The 13,342-nt window shown below is 41.9% G+C and overlaps 2 protein-coding genes across 11 annotated transcripts in view; one reads left to right on the forward strand and one right to left on the reverse strand.

The window, feature by feature from the left end:
• LOC137413667 (very-long-chain (3R)-3-hydroxyacyl-CoA dehydratase 2) overlaps window positions 1–13,010 on the forward strand; it is a 45,342-nt gene extending 32,332 nt beyond the window's left edge. The window contains exons 2-7 of the mRNA XM_068099103.2: window positions 6,738–6,855; window positions 6,999–7,017; window positions 7,165–7,253; window positions 8,549–8,670; window positions 10,665–10,843; window positions 12,633–13,010. Coding sequence (XP_067955204.1) covers window positions 6,738–6,855; window positions 6,999–7,017; window positions 7,165–7,253; window positions 8,549–8,670; window positions 10,665–10,843; window positions 12,633–12,712 — 607 coding nt within the window. The 3' untranslated portion in view covers window positions 12,713–13,010. The remainder of the gene's footprint in view (window positions 1–6,737; window positions 6,856–6,998; window positions 7,018–7,164; window positions 7,254–8,548; window positions 8,671–10,664; window positions 10,844–12,632) is intronic.
• RBM48 (RNA binding motif protein 48) overlaps window positions 12,947–13,342 on the reverse strand; it is a 42,192-nt gene continuing 41,796 nt past the window's right edge. For all 10 annotated transcript variants that reach the window (XM_068099101.2, XM_078765992.1, XM_068099097.2 and 7 more), the window contains one exon: window positions 12,947–13,235. In XM_068099101.2, coding sequence (XP_067955202.2) covers window positions 13,134–13,235 — 102 coding nt within the window. In that variant the 3' untranslated portion in view covers window positions 12,947–13,133. The remainder of the gene's footprint in view (window positions 13,236–13,342) is intronic.

Consider the following 13,342-nt stretch of genomic DNA (forward strand, 5'->3'; position numbering starts at 1 on the left):
ACTATTTGATAATTATGGAATTCATACTAAAACACACAATTTGGTGTCTGTCTGACTGATTTTTAATCGCAATACATTCGATCGTTACTTATCCAATCTCAACCAAACTTGACAGGATGACTAAGGGTTACACAATGAAGGTTGTAGCGATTTAACTTCTTCCCCACCCCAAGAAGGTTTTCCCCTCCCAAGGGGGTTGCGTGTTGAGGTGTATATCTGTTAAGATAGCTTTATCGTGCCGTTTTTCCAATACCGTTTCTAATAACAAAAGTAACAACACCAATGTTAATAGCATAATATTAATGTTATTACAAAATAATATTAATATACTAATAATATCCCCTCTTCCAAAGGTGTTTTTCCTCCTTGGATAAATGCCGTGTTAACAAATGGTGAAGCACGGTCTAATTTTTTTCAATGACCTGACCGAACATACGTAATAGTAATAATAATTGTCACTAATTATAATAAGGATAATAACATGACCCCCTGCCGCTCCCGTAGTAAAGTGCATTTAAGCAACTTCTTTGCTTTTTTTTCGTGAGCAAGATATTTCTGCTTCTGGCATTTATTCTACAAAATAATTATTTAAAGATTAGGTTATTGCTTACAATTCGACAATCTTCTTCAAATGAGGATGTGTAATGTAAATAAACAAACAAACAATAATACAAGTCCTCATCAAGGACAAAGACAACAACCACACCTTAAAATGGGACGTGTAGACATTATATTTAAATAAACAAATCATCATGTACCATGCCCTCATTGCGGTTACTCGCCTACAATCTTGGTTGGGTCGCCACTCCAACTCAAGCCGAGTCAGGGCAGGAAATTGTAATTTGTTCATGGTGCCGGGATAGCTCGACTCCTCTTCACGAAGGACACCTTGGGATCTTTAACGTCCACCTACTAATGCCGACACACTGGATGCTCATGGATGCTCAATTTAGCATCAATGGGAGGGACGACACACACACTGATGAATCACCAATTCCTATGAAACAATGGGATGACAATTTATAGCTGAGTCAGGATTCAAACCGAAGTTAGACAGCTAAGAGGTGAGTGTGCATACCTCAAGCCACCCTGCCAGAACAAACAAAGAAACAAGTACAGATACATTCAAAGTACACCGCCCCCATGCCAAATAATGAAATATCCTCCAGCGCGGCTGCCGGGGCGCCTCAGGCGCCCGGCAATACCACCGTACAGCTCAGAGACTGTATTTGGAGGGAGAGGTGTACAATAATTGATTGATTAATTGCATAATTAAAATCAATAAAACATTCTCATAAAATATTTTCTTCATCAATTGGCTAATAGCATAACTAAACCACTAGTGGTTCATCCGAAGATGTAACTTTTCGGAATTTAATTAGATACGTCATTAATAAAAAATTAAATAATTAATTTATTAATCAATAAATAATTAATCAATAAATCAAAAATACCCTTTACAGACAAATCACTTGGTCATTGTCATGTCCAAATATCAGCTTCCTATCTCAAAAGGTGCCTGAGATATTGTCCAGATGAGAAAGAAAATAAATAAATGATTAATAATGAAAATAAATAAATAATAATGGTAAAAAAAATAAAAATGAATCAATTGCCTAATAGAACACATAAACCACCACCATTTTATCCGAATCTGTAACTTAAAAAAAAAAATTTTTTAGTCATTAATCGAATAATTAATCGATTAATTGATTAATCAATAAATCCAAAATAGACTTGACAGCCAAATCACTTGGTTATTGGCATGTCCAAATATCAGCTTCCTAACTCAAAAGTTGCCTGAGATAATGGCCAGAAGAGAATGGAAATGTGTCAGTACTTAATTAATAATAATAATAATAATAATAATTCATTTATTTTGTATAGCGCTTTTCAAGAAGCCCAAAGGCGCTTTGACAGAGTGGAAAACATAATGCATAACAATACATGAAAACAACAATTGCAAAAAGACAAGAATCAATAGGGAAATATTTAAAGCAAAAGGAGGGAGAAGGAGAAGCGATAGTCAGGGGTTAAATGCTGTGGGTTGAATGTTGAATGCAGTGTTGAACAGGTGGGTCTTTAGTGATGTTTTGAATGTGGTGAGTGAGGAGGAGTCTCTGATGGTGTGAGGTAGTGAGTTCCAGAGGGTGGGAGCAGTGATGGAGAAGGCCCTGTCCCCCCAGGATCTGAATTTGGTCCAGATGGAGGGGGTCAGGAGGTTGGTACCAGCAGAGCGGAGGTTGCGGGTGGAAGTGTGTCTGGAGAGGAGGTCAGCCAGGTAGGATGGGGCCAGGTTATGGAGGGCTTTGTATGTCAAGAGGAGGATTTTGTAATGGATTCTCTGGGGGATGGGGAGCCAGTGAAGCTTGTAAAGGATGGGGGTGATGTGGCCACGGGTCCGGGAATGGGTGAGTAGACGGGCAGCAGAGTTCTGAATGTATTGAAGTTTATTGGTGATTTTTGAGGGTGAACCATAGAGGAGGCTATTGCAGTAGTCCAGACGGGAGGTGATGAAGGCGTGGATGAGGGTTTCTGCAGCCGTGGAGGAGAGGGATGAGCGGAGACGGGCAATGTTTTTCAGGTGAAAGAAGGCTGACTTTGTGATCTGTTTAGTGTATTTGTCGAAGGAGAGGGTTTGGTCAAAGATGACGCCAAGATTCCGGATGTGAGGGGAGGTGGATACTGGGATACCGTCGATGTTGAGGGCAAAGTTATGGGTGCATTTTGTGAGCGTTTTTTGGGCCAATGATGATTATTTCAGATTTATCACAGTTAAGCTTGAGGAAGTTGATTTGAAGCCAGGATTTTATTTCAGTGATGCAGTTTGTCAGGATAGAGTGGGTGTCGGTGGAGACGGACTTGGTGGAGATGAAAAGCTGGATGTCATCGGCGAAGCAGTGGAATTGGAGACCATGACGGCGGATTAAGTTACCGAGGGGGGACAGGTAAAGGATGAAGAGGAGGGGGCCAAGAACTGAACCTTGGGGGACACCTTGGGGGAGGGGAGCAGTGGGGGATTTGCAGTTATTGATGGAAATGAACTGGCGTCTGTCAGAGAGGTATGATTTAATCCAAGAGAGGGCAGTGCCGGTAACGTTAAAGGTGGATTCAAGTCGGGTGAGGAGGATGGTGTGATCGATGGTGTCAAAGGCAGCGCTGAGGTCGAGGAGGATGAGAATGTTGAGGTTGCCAGCGTCAGAGGAGAGGAGAAGGTCATTGGTGATTTTGAGGAGCGCAGTTTCAGTACTGTGGTTGGAGCGGAATCCGGATTGGAATGTTTCATACAGGTTATTGGCAGAGAGGTGATGTTTGAGTTGAGTGGCTACAGCGCGTTCCAAAACTTTTGACAGAAAGGGTAGGTTGGAGATGGGTCTGAAGTTGTTTAGGGTGTCAGGGTTTAGACCAGGTTTTTTTAGAATGGGGGTAACAGCAGCAATTTTGAGGGAAGGTGGGACGATGCCTGTAGACAGGGAGGAGTTTATTGTTGCAATGATAAGTGGAGAGAGGGCAGGGAGGGAGGCCTTGACAAAGCTGGAGGGGATGGGGTCAAGAGTGCAGGTGGCAGTTTTCATTCCTATGAGGAGTTCAGAGAGGTCAGTAGGGGAGATTGGGGAGAACTGAGACAGGGGATGGCAGGACAAGGGGGGGCAGGTGGTTGGAGGGGGAGTGGGTGCGGCGGTGGTCAAGCTGTTGTAGATGTTGTCAATTTTGCGTTGGAAGAAAGAGAGGAAGGAGATGCAGTTGTCTACTGTGAATGACTGGGTGGTGGTGTTCAGGGGGCGGAGGAGTTTGTTTATTGTCGAGAAGAGTGCTTTTGCCTTTCTGGAGCCAGAGTGGATAATTTGAGAGTAGTAGGCGGAGCGGGCGCGGGAGAGGGCATCTTTGTAGTGTTGTAGGTGGTCCTTGTAGGCTTGGGAGTGAACTGTGAGACCTGTTTTATTGCGGAGTCTTTCAAGTTGGCGAGCACGAGTTTTCATCAGGCGGAGTTCAGGGGTAAACCAGGGAGCAGAATGGGTGAAAGAAACCGTTTTGGTTTTTACAGGCGCAAGCTGGTCAAGGCAGGAGAGAGTGTGGTTGTAGTAGTGAGTGAGGTCGGAAGGGGTGTGGAGGTCAACGAAGGGAGAAGTGGACATTTTTTCAGAGAGGGTGGATGAGAATGAGGTTAATAATTAATTAATGATTATTAATAATTAATTAATTAACAGAATTAAAATTAATCGCTAATAATTAAATAACTAATCGATTAATTGATTAATCAAAAAACAAAAAAGAGCGTTTTTGACAAAGTACTTGCTCACTATTGTGCCGAAATTACAGCTTCCTAGCTCAAAGGATGGCTGAGATATCACCCGGACAAACAAACGAGAGCAAGAAAACAAACAAGAAAACAACCAGAGTGAAAACTGAGTACGGTACTCCCTTTCAGCGTGCGTCATTGTCGAGCCCCCTTCAGTGCCCGGCAATGACGGTATGCAGCGCCTGGAGATGGCATAAGAAAGGTGCGGTGTACAATAAACTAAAATGGCAATCGGTAGAGAGCATACCTCCGCCATGTTGAACAGTTTTCATTTTGTATCCCACTGATGGGCTAGATCTGGATTCGGACCTGAACCAAACTCAAATCGGCTTATTCTCATCACCTACCCAACTCATCCACAACATTTTTCAAATATCACCGGATATTGGCCCCATCTCTCAATGGTGAAGAATCACTGAGAAAAAAGAAATAATTCTCAGATCTGTATCCGGATTTTCCTAAAACTCGAATCAATTCCTCTTTGTCACACACCCAACATGTCCACCAAGTTTGGTTTGACTCCGTCCATAAGCTTTTCAGATATCCTGTTCACAGACAAACAGACCGGGGTGAAAACGTCATTTTGCTCAGTAAATTTTGGGCTAACATGTATGCACAATCCAAGCTCTGCCACTGTCGAGCATTTTAATGCTATAGATTTGTCTTCCTGTTTTATTATAAACATTAAGTGTGTTTGGTTCTTTTCTACCAATGCTGCATTAAAATATACATATAATGGGGAAACTCAGCCCTGTCCCACAGAACGTCCTCCTTTGTGATAAGCAATCAGCTATACAGCACATCCAGTATTATCTGTATAAAATAATTGTATCTGTGTCATTTTATCTCCTCTCTCTATCTCTCTCAATTCTTCGCATACCATCACCAATCTTTGTAGGTAATTAACGTCTTACAATTCTGCTTACGCAATCCAAATTTACTTCCAACGTCTTTTGTTTCATTCCAAAGTATCAGTGTCGGACTTTGACAAAATCACAAGCTGGACAAATACTTGGAATATGTCTCTTAATCCTCATAAATCTCGCACTCTCACTCTCTCCCTCCCTTTCTATCTCCGAAAGGACTATCTGGCAAACCCTCCCATCGACTTTCTAAACAATTCTCTGCTTTGTCACTCAGCCCCACCTCATTCCTACCCCCCCCCCCCCCCCACACCCCTCCTCAGGTTTCTGCAGGGTGCACGTGGTCCACCAGCAACCCCCTTCTGGTGAAACCTCCAATATGCAGGATCACTGCTCACCTCCACTCATTCATTCCTTTTCTTTCCAACCTGTGGAGCCAATTTCCACATTTTCTTCGATCTCATTCTTCCCCCCAGCTTTGCCGGACAGCTGTTCACCACCATCTCAGATGGTGTTGAACGTGTTACAATTATCTACCATCTCAGATGGTGGTGAATATGTTGTTGAGAACACTTGGAAGGAAGGACGAGATTGAACAGACTGAGGAAGTTGGTTCGACAGGTGAGACAAAAGAGGAAAAAAACTGGTGCAGATGAGCACAGACATTGGATTTTGGGAGTTTAACAAGAAGAAGATTACTGGCAGACAGCGTGTGCCCTGCCGTAACCTGGGGAGGGGTAGGACAGAGCACGGAAAGGGCGCAGGGTGCAAAACCAGAAAGGAGGTGGTAGAAGAGACCACCGACCTGTCTGCCATGTCAAAGTGATTGGCCCAGAGACCAGGCTTCATCACGGGTGATTCCAATGATATTGAAGGCCTTGATTCACATGACATCTAGCTGAGGCAGGGGTGCCTGCTCAGAAGGGAGGTCAGTACTCCATCAAGCTGCGGACAGCCTTGTAAGTGGACAGTTCAGTTGTGCTGAGGAAGGACTTTTCACAACGGAAGATGCCCAGTCGGCGAATGGCTTTGGAGGCCAAATTAGAAATGTGATTTGCCCAAGAGAGATAATGGCTTATGGTGAAAAGATTGAGTGAGTGAAGTTAAAGGGCTTTATTAAGGAAGTTGATGGGAGTGTTCACCAGACGGTCCTTTCGGAGAGAGAGAGAGAGTGAGATTTGTTTGGATTGAGAGACTTACTCCGTGTTTGACCAACCTGTGATTTTGTCAAGGTCTGAAGAGAGGGAACAGGCTGCAGCCTGCCTGTCTGAAAGATGAGGGATGTCACAGCAGAGGGTGAAGTCATCAGCGAAGAGATAAATAAAGAGGATTTGAGTGATCGGTGATGAAGTTCTGAGAGATCGGTGATGAAGTTTGTTTTATTTCCTTTTTTAGTTTTTCATTATCTAGCTCTCAAGCAGGTACACAAACAAATATTATCTTTAATTCCACAATTGTTGCTCCATATTCCCACCCTTAACCATGAGTGCCCATTAATTAATAGGCACCATTCACCTGTCGAGCTGTATTTGATTTTACGTAGTGCTTAATGGTTGTCCTTTTTGCCCTGCCAGGTGGTTAGTCCTTGCCATCTGCATGATCAGATTTGGCCTTAGCAAAGGGTCCAACAAGGGTCTGTATCGCAGTGTTGAGAAAATCCTGAAGATATTCCAAACCGTCGCTCTACTCGAGGTGGGATTCTGAAGAGAGAGTGTATTTTGCTTATTTATAATCGGAGACATAGAAGATCTCAAGCATTGTAGATGTTTTTGACCTTGTTCACCTCCCCCATCCCCATTTCCATACTTACAATATTTTCTTCATTTGTTTTGCAGGTGCTACACTGTGCTGTAGGTACGTTGTTCTAGCTTTAAGTTGGCTCATGCACTTTCAGATAAATATTCATGTTTGGTGTATCTGATGCTTGCAAAGCACAAAGTGAGCATTTATCACTGTAATGGATTTTGTTGCTATATTCTTCCTTGTTTATGGGTTATCCAGGTATCGTCCCTTCTTCGGTGCTCCTCACAGCTTTCCAGGTGTCTTCACGGGTCTTTCTCATTTGGGCGGTGGCAAGTAGTGTCCCAGATGTAAGTACTGCACCCATGTTAAGTAATCCAGTGGCATGACTTTGAGACATGCCAGAGTTCTGCCATCTTACTATAATTCACCAAATGTTCGTCCATCTGTCTGTCTGTCCGTCCGTCCGTTCGAAGATACCGCAAAATCGGCTGAACCGATCGCAACGATATTTTGGGTGGGTAATCCTGGGATCTCCTGGAGTAAAATAGGGTATATTGTTTTTCCAATTTCACCTTTGGCCTCCAGCATTTTCAGGTTTGGACTCCCGCATAACGTTATTTTCCCGGGTGCCACACAAAAGGCTGCACCGATCGCTGCACGGCTGCACCGATTGGACTCAGACCTTTTATAAGGACATGGGTTGAATCCCTGCTTGAGAGAATGCCAACCCCCTCCCTGCCATCACGATCATCTCTCCAACTCACAATCCCACGAGATATGCGGAAAGGACGAGATATGCGGAAAGGACACCCCAAAACCAATATCTTCTTTTTGATTCGTATATAAACATCATTAAAAGTAAATAATGACCTCGGCCAAAGTTCAAACGACATGAGTTCAATCTCAACATGAGAGAATTCCACATAGCTATTTGGGCGGTGTATACGCTAACAGATCGCTGTCTCCATCGATCTTTCCAAGACCGGAACACGTATCGGCTCAAAATCCTTTTAACTGTTGACTTGGTAGTTTTTACAATGAAGGAATCATTAACAATGTTGTTAAAAGTTTATTTTGTGATTAATTTGTGATTGGAGATATGTTGTTTGGAATTAAAAGAGATATCGAGTTCAAGTGAATGACGACATGACGTGATGGTTTCTACTTTCTAAACGTGAACTTCGTGGATCGCCATATGCAGATTCGCCACGTTCCCACGATCGATGTTTCTATACGTGAACGTACCCGTTTGTTTGCGAACGGGTACGTTTTTCATGGAAGTCCTTCACGAACTTGCTGTCCATGTCTGACGTGCGACAGAAGGTGCTACAGGAACGTGGAATTTATTGGTTTCATGCTTTAGCATTCGCCGTATCTGCATTGCCTGTTTGCTTCTGGCCTCCCACCCGTGCATAGCATGGGTACCTCACTAGTTTAACTAATTTCATTTTTTTTTGTCTCGGAATTGAACAACAGTATCGGATTGAATAGTCAAGTTTGTTTCTGCAATGTTGTTTTTGGGTAGTTTACTTTGAATAAGTTTACCATTTCCCTCCAGCTTTGTGGCCTACTTGTCTGATCTCTGTCGAGGCATAATGCTTTGCTAAACTACCAGTCACGTGCTTCTTCCTACTTTTCCCAGGTTCAGAACGAGTACAGTGTCCTGCTCTTCCTCACTGCCTGGACCATCACGGAAATTGTACGGTACTCTTTCTACACATTCAGCCTGCTCAACTTCCTGCCATACTTCATTAAATGGGCACGGTAGGATCTGTTTCTATTTTGCTTGCACGAAAATATTTTGGAGTTTGGGAGGAAAATAAGGCTTTTCCAGTCACCTGACGGAGACTCATTTTTACTTGCCCGCTAGAAATCTTTTTTTTAAGGGATGAGGTCAGTTTTTGCCACTTTTTAAAGGTTTATTTTGCCCTTTGCCACCTGCGACACCTCCGAAATGGCGGCCACAATGACGACTTGTTTGTCGTTGGTTATGGAGTTTAGATGGCACTTTCAGAGCAGAAAACTATTGAAAATGTGATGTAGTCAATGACTGTTTTAGAACTTTGTGACTGTGCACGGACAATTATTTTGTCCTGCGTCTGCCATACCTGACATCAACCTTGTATGTGGCATGCCCCAAACCCATTCTGGATTGTTGTGGATTGACATTAATGCAGGTTAATATATTTGGAATGTTTTGTCCTTTTACCATACAATTTTTTTCAATATGAAGATGACAAGGGGATATCTGAAGTCAGTCAGAGGGGATATCTGAAATGTAAAAATTGTTGTCGGGATCAGACGTTCTAATGCATTCTACAAAACAAACGAACACATCCTACCAGATAGTGCAGTAGAAATTGAAATGAAAATAGCCCAACCCAGACATTTTCGGTAATAACCGTTTTTTGGTGCTAAATGTTTTGTATGATTCTCATAAATTCGCACATGAGGAACCCTGTTTTTTATTAAGTCAAAGTATATGACCTGTTACAAAACTGTAAATAATGCGTTTTCCAGGCTTCGATGATAACGATTCACAAATGCTCCTATTTATGGTATAAAATGTTGTGAATACTTTATGATGAATATAAAACAATAAAATAAATAACTGTCACTCATTACTGGAACATATTGTTTAAAATATCATTATTAATCCCCTACCGGTGTACACCGGAGGGGACTATCGGTTCGCACGTCGTCCCTCCGTCCGTCAGTCCGTCATGCAAAGAACAGTTTTCCGGACTTTTTTTTCTAAACTCTTAATGCTAATGATTTCAAACGTGGTACATGGTTTCCTTATGATAAGTTACAGATCAAGTTCGAACTTCACGACGTTGCGATCATTTTTAACAAAGTTATGGCACTTTGTTTATTCTAGAGTTCTCCTCAAGCCGCACCGCGCGCCCTCAGCCTCGTCTCGCGAACGTCAACAGCGCAACACAGCACGCGCTTTCGGGAGGGGCGGAGCCAAGCCGAGCAACATATATATACACATCGATCATTGATCGTGAACCGGAAAATATAATAAATTACTGATATTTAGTGACTCGAAAGGTTCTTTATCAACAACTTATTTTCTCATGCTTCTGCTGACCTGTCTGCAAGGTGTATAAATTGAAGTCCCGAGTGCGAATCACAGGTGAGCCCGTCCTGAGGTAATTAGCGATTGGGAACGATTCAGAACCTGTGGGTAAATAACCCTTTGGTAATTTCCCCAACAGTTTTCTGGACGACAGACTGCCGGTAGGGGACATGTATTGCAGCGCAATACTCAGAATGCTTGTTTTATTAAAGATATGCAAAATTTTATCTAAATATTTTCGGGTATGTTTGTATAATAAGCATAAACACTCGTGGCCAAGGCAGTACATGGCATGACCTAAAAACTGTGCTAACTATGGAGGAACATGAATACAAAGTAGAGGATGGCTCAGTTGTACCTGTTATCACCGTCAAGGCCCCAGCATTCAGCACTACTGCTTGATGCTCGTGTAGGAGCAAACAACGCTTATGTACATCATGTAAGCATAGAAACGGCCGTAAAACCTGAGTTTTCACTGGGTTTTTATATTTCTGTGAGTTGTAACTTGAAAAAAAAAAATCGGTCTTTGGGGTTTTTTCCATTCGAGCAAATTTGCAACTAAAATTTACTTTTTAAGTGTTAGTTGTTAGGTTTGAAGATTATGAATGTTGCTGCCGTTTCTGCAGGTTGCAACTTGTAAAGTTACTTTTTTGCCATTCTTTTGAATTTTTAGGTACAGTTTCTTCATCGTGTTGTATCCACTTGGAGTTTCTGGAGAGCTGCTCTCAATCTACGCTGCATTGCCCTATGTCCACAAAACTGGACTTTATTCCATCTCACTCCCAAATGCTTACAATTGCTCCTTCGACTATTACATCTTCCTCATCATTGTGATGCTTTCTTACATACCAAGTAAGTTGTAACTTCCTTTGACAAAAAATATAAAGATTGTTGATTTATAGATTGGTGTTATGGTGCTTTCGGCAAAATAAGAATGCAGAGCAGTTGGCATTAGTCATTGGTTAAAGGATGAGGATAAATGATGAAGGCAACTCTGTTGCTGCAGTTGGACCAACACCTTTTCTTTGTGACCAGTTCTTTGGTCGTGCCTTTTTGCTATTACCTACCTTTAGGCCATTTTCTCTACCAACCTATTCACCAAAATATTTGTCAATTTGTGCCCCGATGTGCAACTTTCCCCATCTTAGAATGCATCATCCTGAAATTCTGCGACAAGGAGGCCAGTCTTTCCTTTTACAAGTTTGCGATGAAGAAATCGATGTTGTCTCAACATTGACAATCGAGCTCATTCTAAACCAAGCTTGCCAGTGCACTATAAACAGCACACATACCTCGACCAACTGGGAAAACATCTCCCACAAACCACAACTCTGCTCCTGCACTCAAATGACAAATTTTTTATGCTACAGCAACTATCCACATCCTCAATTCTATTTTAGAAATTTGCTTAAGATATACAACAAAATGTCAGTTTTAGGAAACATGCTGCGACTGTCCTGAAACTGGCGGTTTTCGTTATATTCTGTATAACTTGACTTCCATGAGTCTCTAATCATATCAAAAATTATTAGGAACTAGAATGACACTCATCGACTTCACGACTTCGACCAATTTGCCTCCACCCACATTATTACATCATTATACAATATACATACTTGTACCAAGTTTGATTTAAATCCATTCAGCTGTTCTCAAGTATCACATTTTTATCTGACATGACCTCTGACCTCAACAAAATCACCTCACTCCTCACCTTTGATGTCAAAATATAATCAGTTCATCTTGGCATCATAATATATACTTATTCCAAGTTTGGTCAAAATCACGTCAACAGTTCACAAGTTATAACAAACAATTTTTACTTAACACGACCTTTGACCTCTTGAACCCAAAATCTAATCTAGTCATCTTTTCATCATTTATACATACCTGTACCAAGTTTTACTAAGATCCCTTCAGCCGTTCTTAACTTATCGCAGTAACAAAATAATTGTAACCTAACATGTCCTCTGATTTTTGACCTCTTGACCCCAAAATCGAATCAGTTAATTTTTGCATCATAATATAGAATTATACCAAATTTTGTGAAATCCCATGACTGGTTCACAAGTTAGCTCGGTAACATAAGTTTTACCTGACGGGATGTCTGACATTTGACCTCTTGACCCCAAAATCCAATCAGTTGATCTTTACCTCATTATACATACTTGTTATTGTAAATTGATTATTTTCAATAACAAATATGTATAACGATGTGAGTATGTATAAAAAAAATTTTAATTGCAAAGTATTCTTCACCATTGAACCATGGGGACAAAAGCGATATATAACATGATGTTTCAAAAAGTTGTGGGCGACTTATGACAAAACGAGGTGGATGAGTTGGTTAGGCGACAATAACAACCCGATTAGATTTTGGTTCAGGTTCGAATCCAGATCCAACCCATCAGTGGGATACAAAACATGAACTGTTCAGCCTGGCGGAGGTATGCGGTCTACCGAGTGCCGTTCTAGTCAACTCTTGTGAGGCACACGGTCTGATCCTGCAATATTTCACAGTAAGGTGGAGAAGCATACAACTTGTAGGTATATATAAATATATCTGAATGCTTCAGAGATATGCTCCGATCTTCCTTCATGTTGGCAGTAACATTTTCTTCCTTGTTTCTCTTTCATCCAGTCTTTCCCCAGCTCTACTTGCACATGCTTGGCCAGCGGCGAAAAGTTATCGGAGGAGCAGCGAAGACAAAAGGGGAATAAAGTGCTCACACGGGAAAATCGGCCTCCTCCAACTGGAGTCATCATGGTGCTCTGAACCACTGCAGTGTGACGCATATGATTTGAGCATGGAATCCTTGGGTCGGAGAGCAAGATGCGGACTACGATTTAAGTGGCTTGATGGACAAAAAAAAAAAAAAAGTAGGCAATCATTGCTTGATCTTGACAGGCAAATGGATTTGCTAATGCACAATGAAACCGCAATGCAAAACAAACTTTAATGCCAAACTTTAACTTTATTGCATTTCGGTTGTTGAAAGATTAAATATGGCAACACAGAGTTCACCAGTAAATTGTGGTTTTCTTACAACTTTGTGTGGCCTTCTCCCTCATGGTTTGGAGCCACTCCACTCCGAGATGAAAAGCAGTTTAAATTTGCCGCACACGTCACCTGAAACTACATTTATATTCGCCGTCGCTGCTTGGGTGCAGGAACAGACGGGTGCTCGGATTGCAAAACTGGGTTCTCCAATGACCCATCTTGCATTGGCTGCACAGCAAATGTCTGTAACATGTTAGATAAATGGTGGTCAGCTCATTCTGATGCGGTATTTATAACCATTGCATCAATTATAGGGGTGATACCAAAGTTTGGTTGCAATTCACCAGAGC

Source organism: Myxine glutinosa, chromosome 1 (genome assembly GCF_964187855.1).
Source record: "Myxine glutinosa chromosome 1, kmMyxGlut1.1, whole genome shotgun sequence".
Lineage (NCBI taxonomy): Eukaryota > Metazoa > Chordata > Myxini > Myxiniformes > Myxinidae > Myxine > Myxine glutinosa.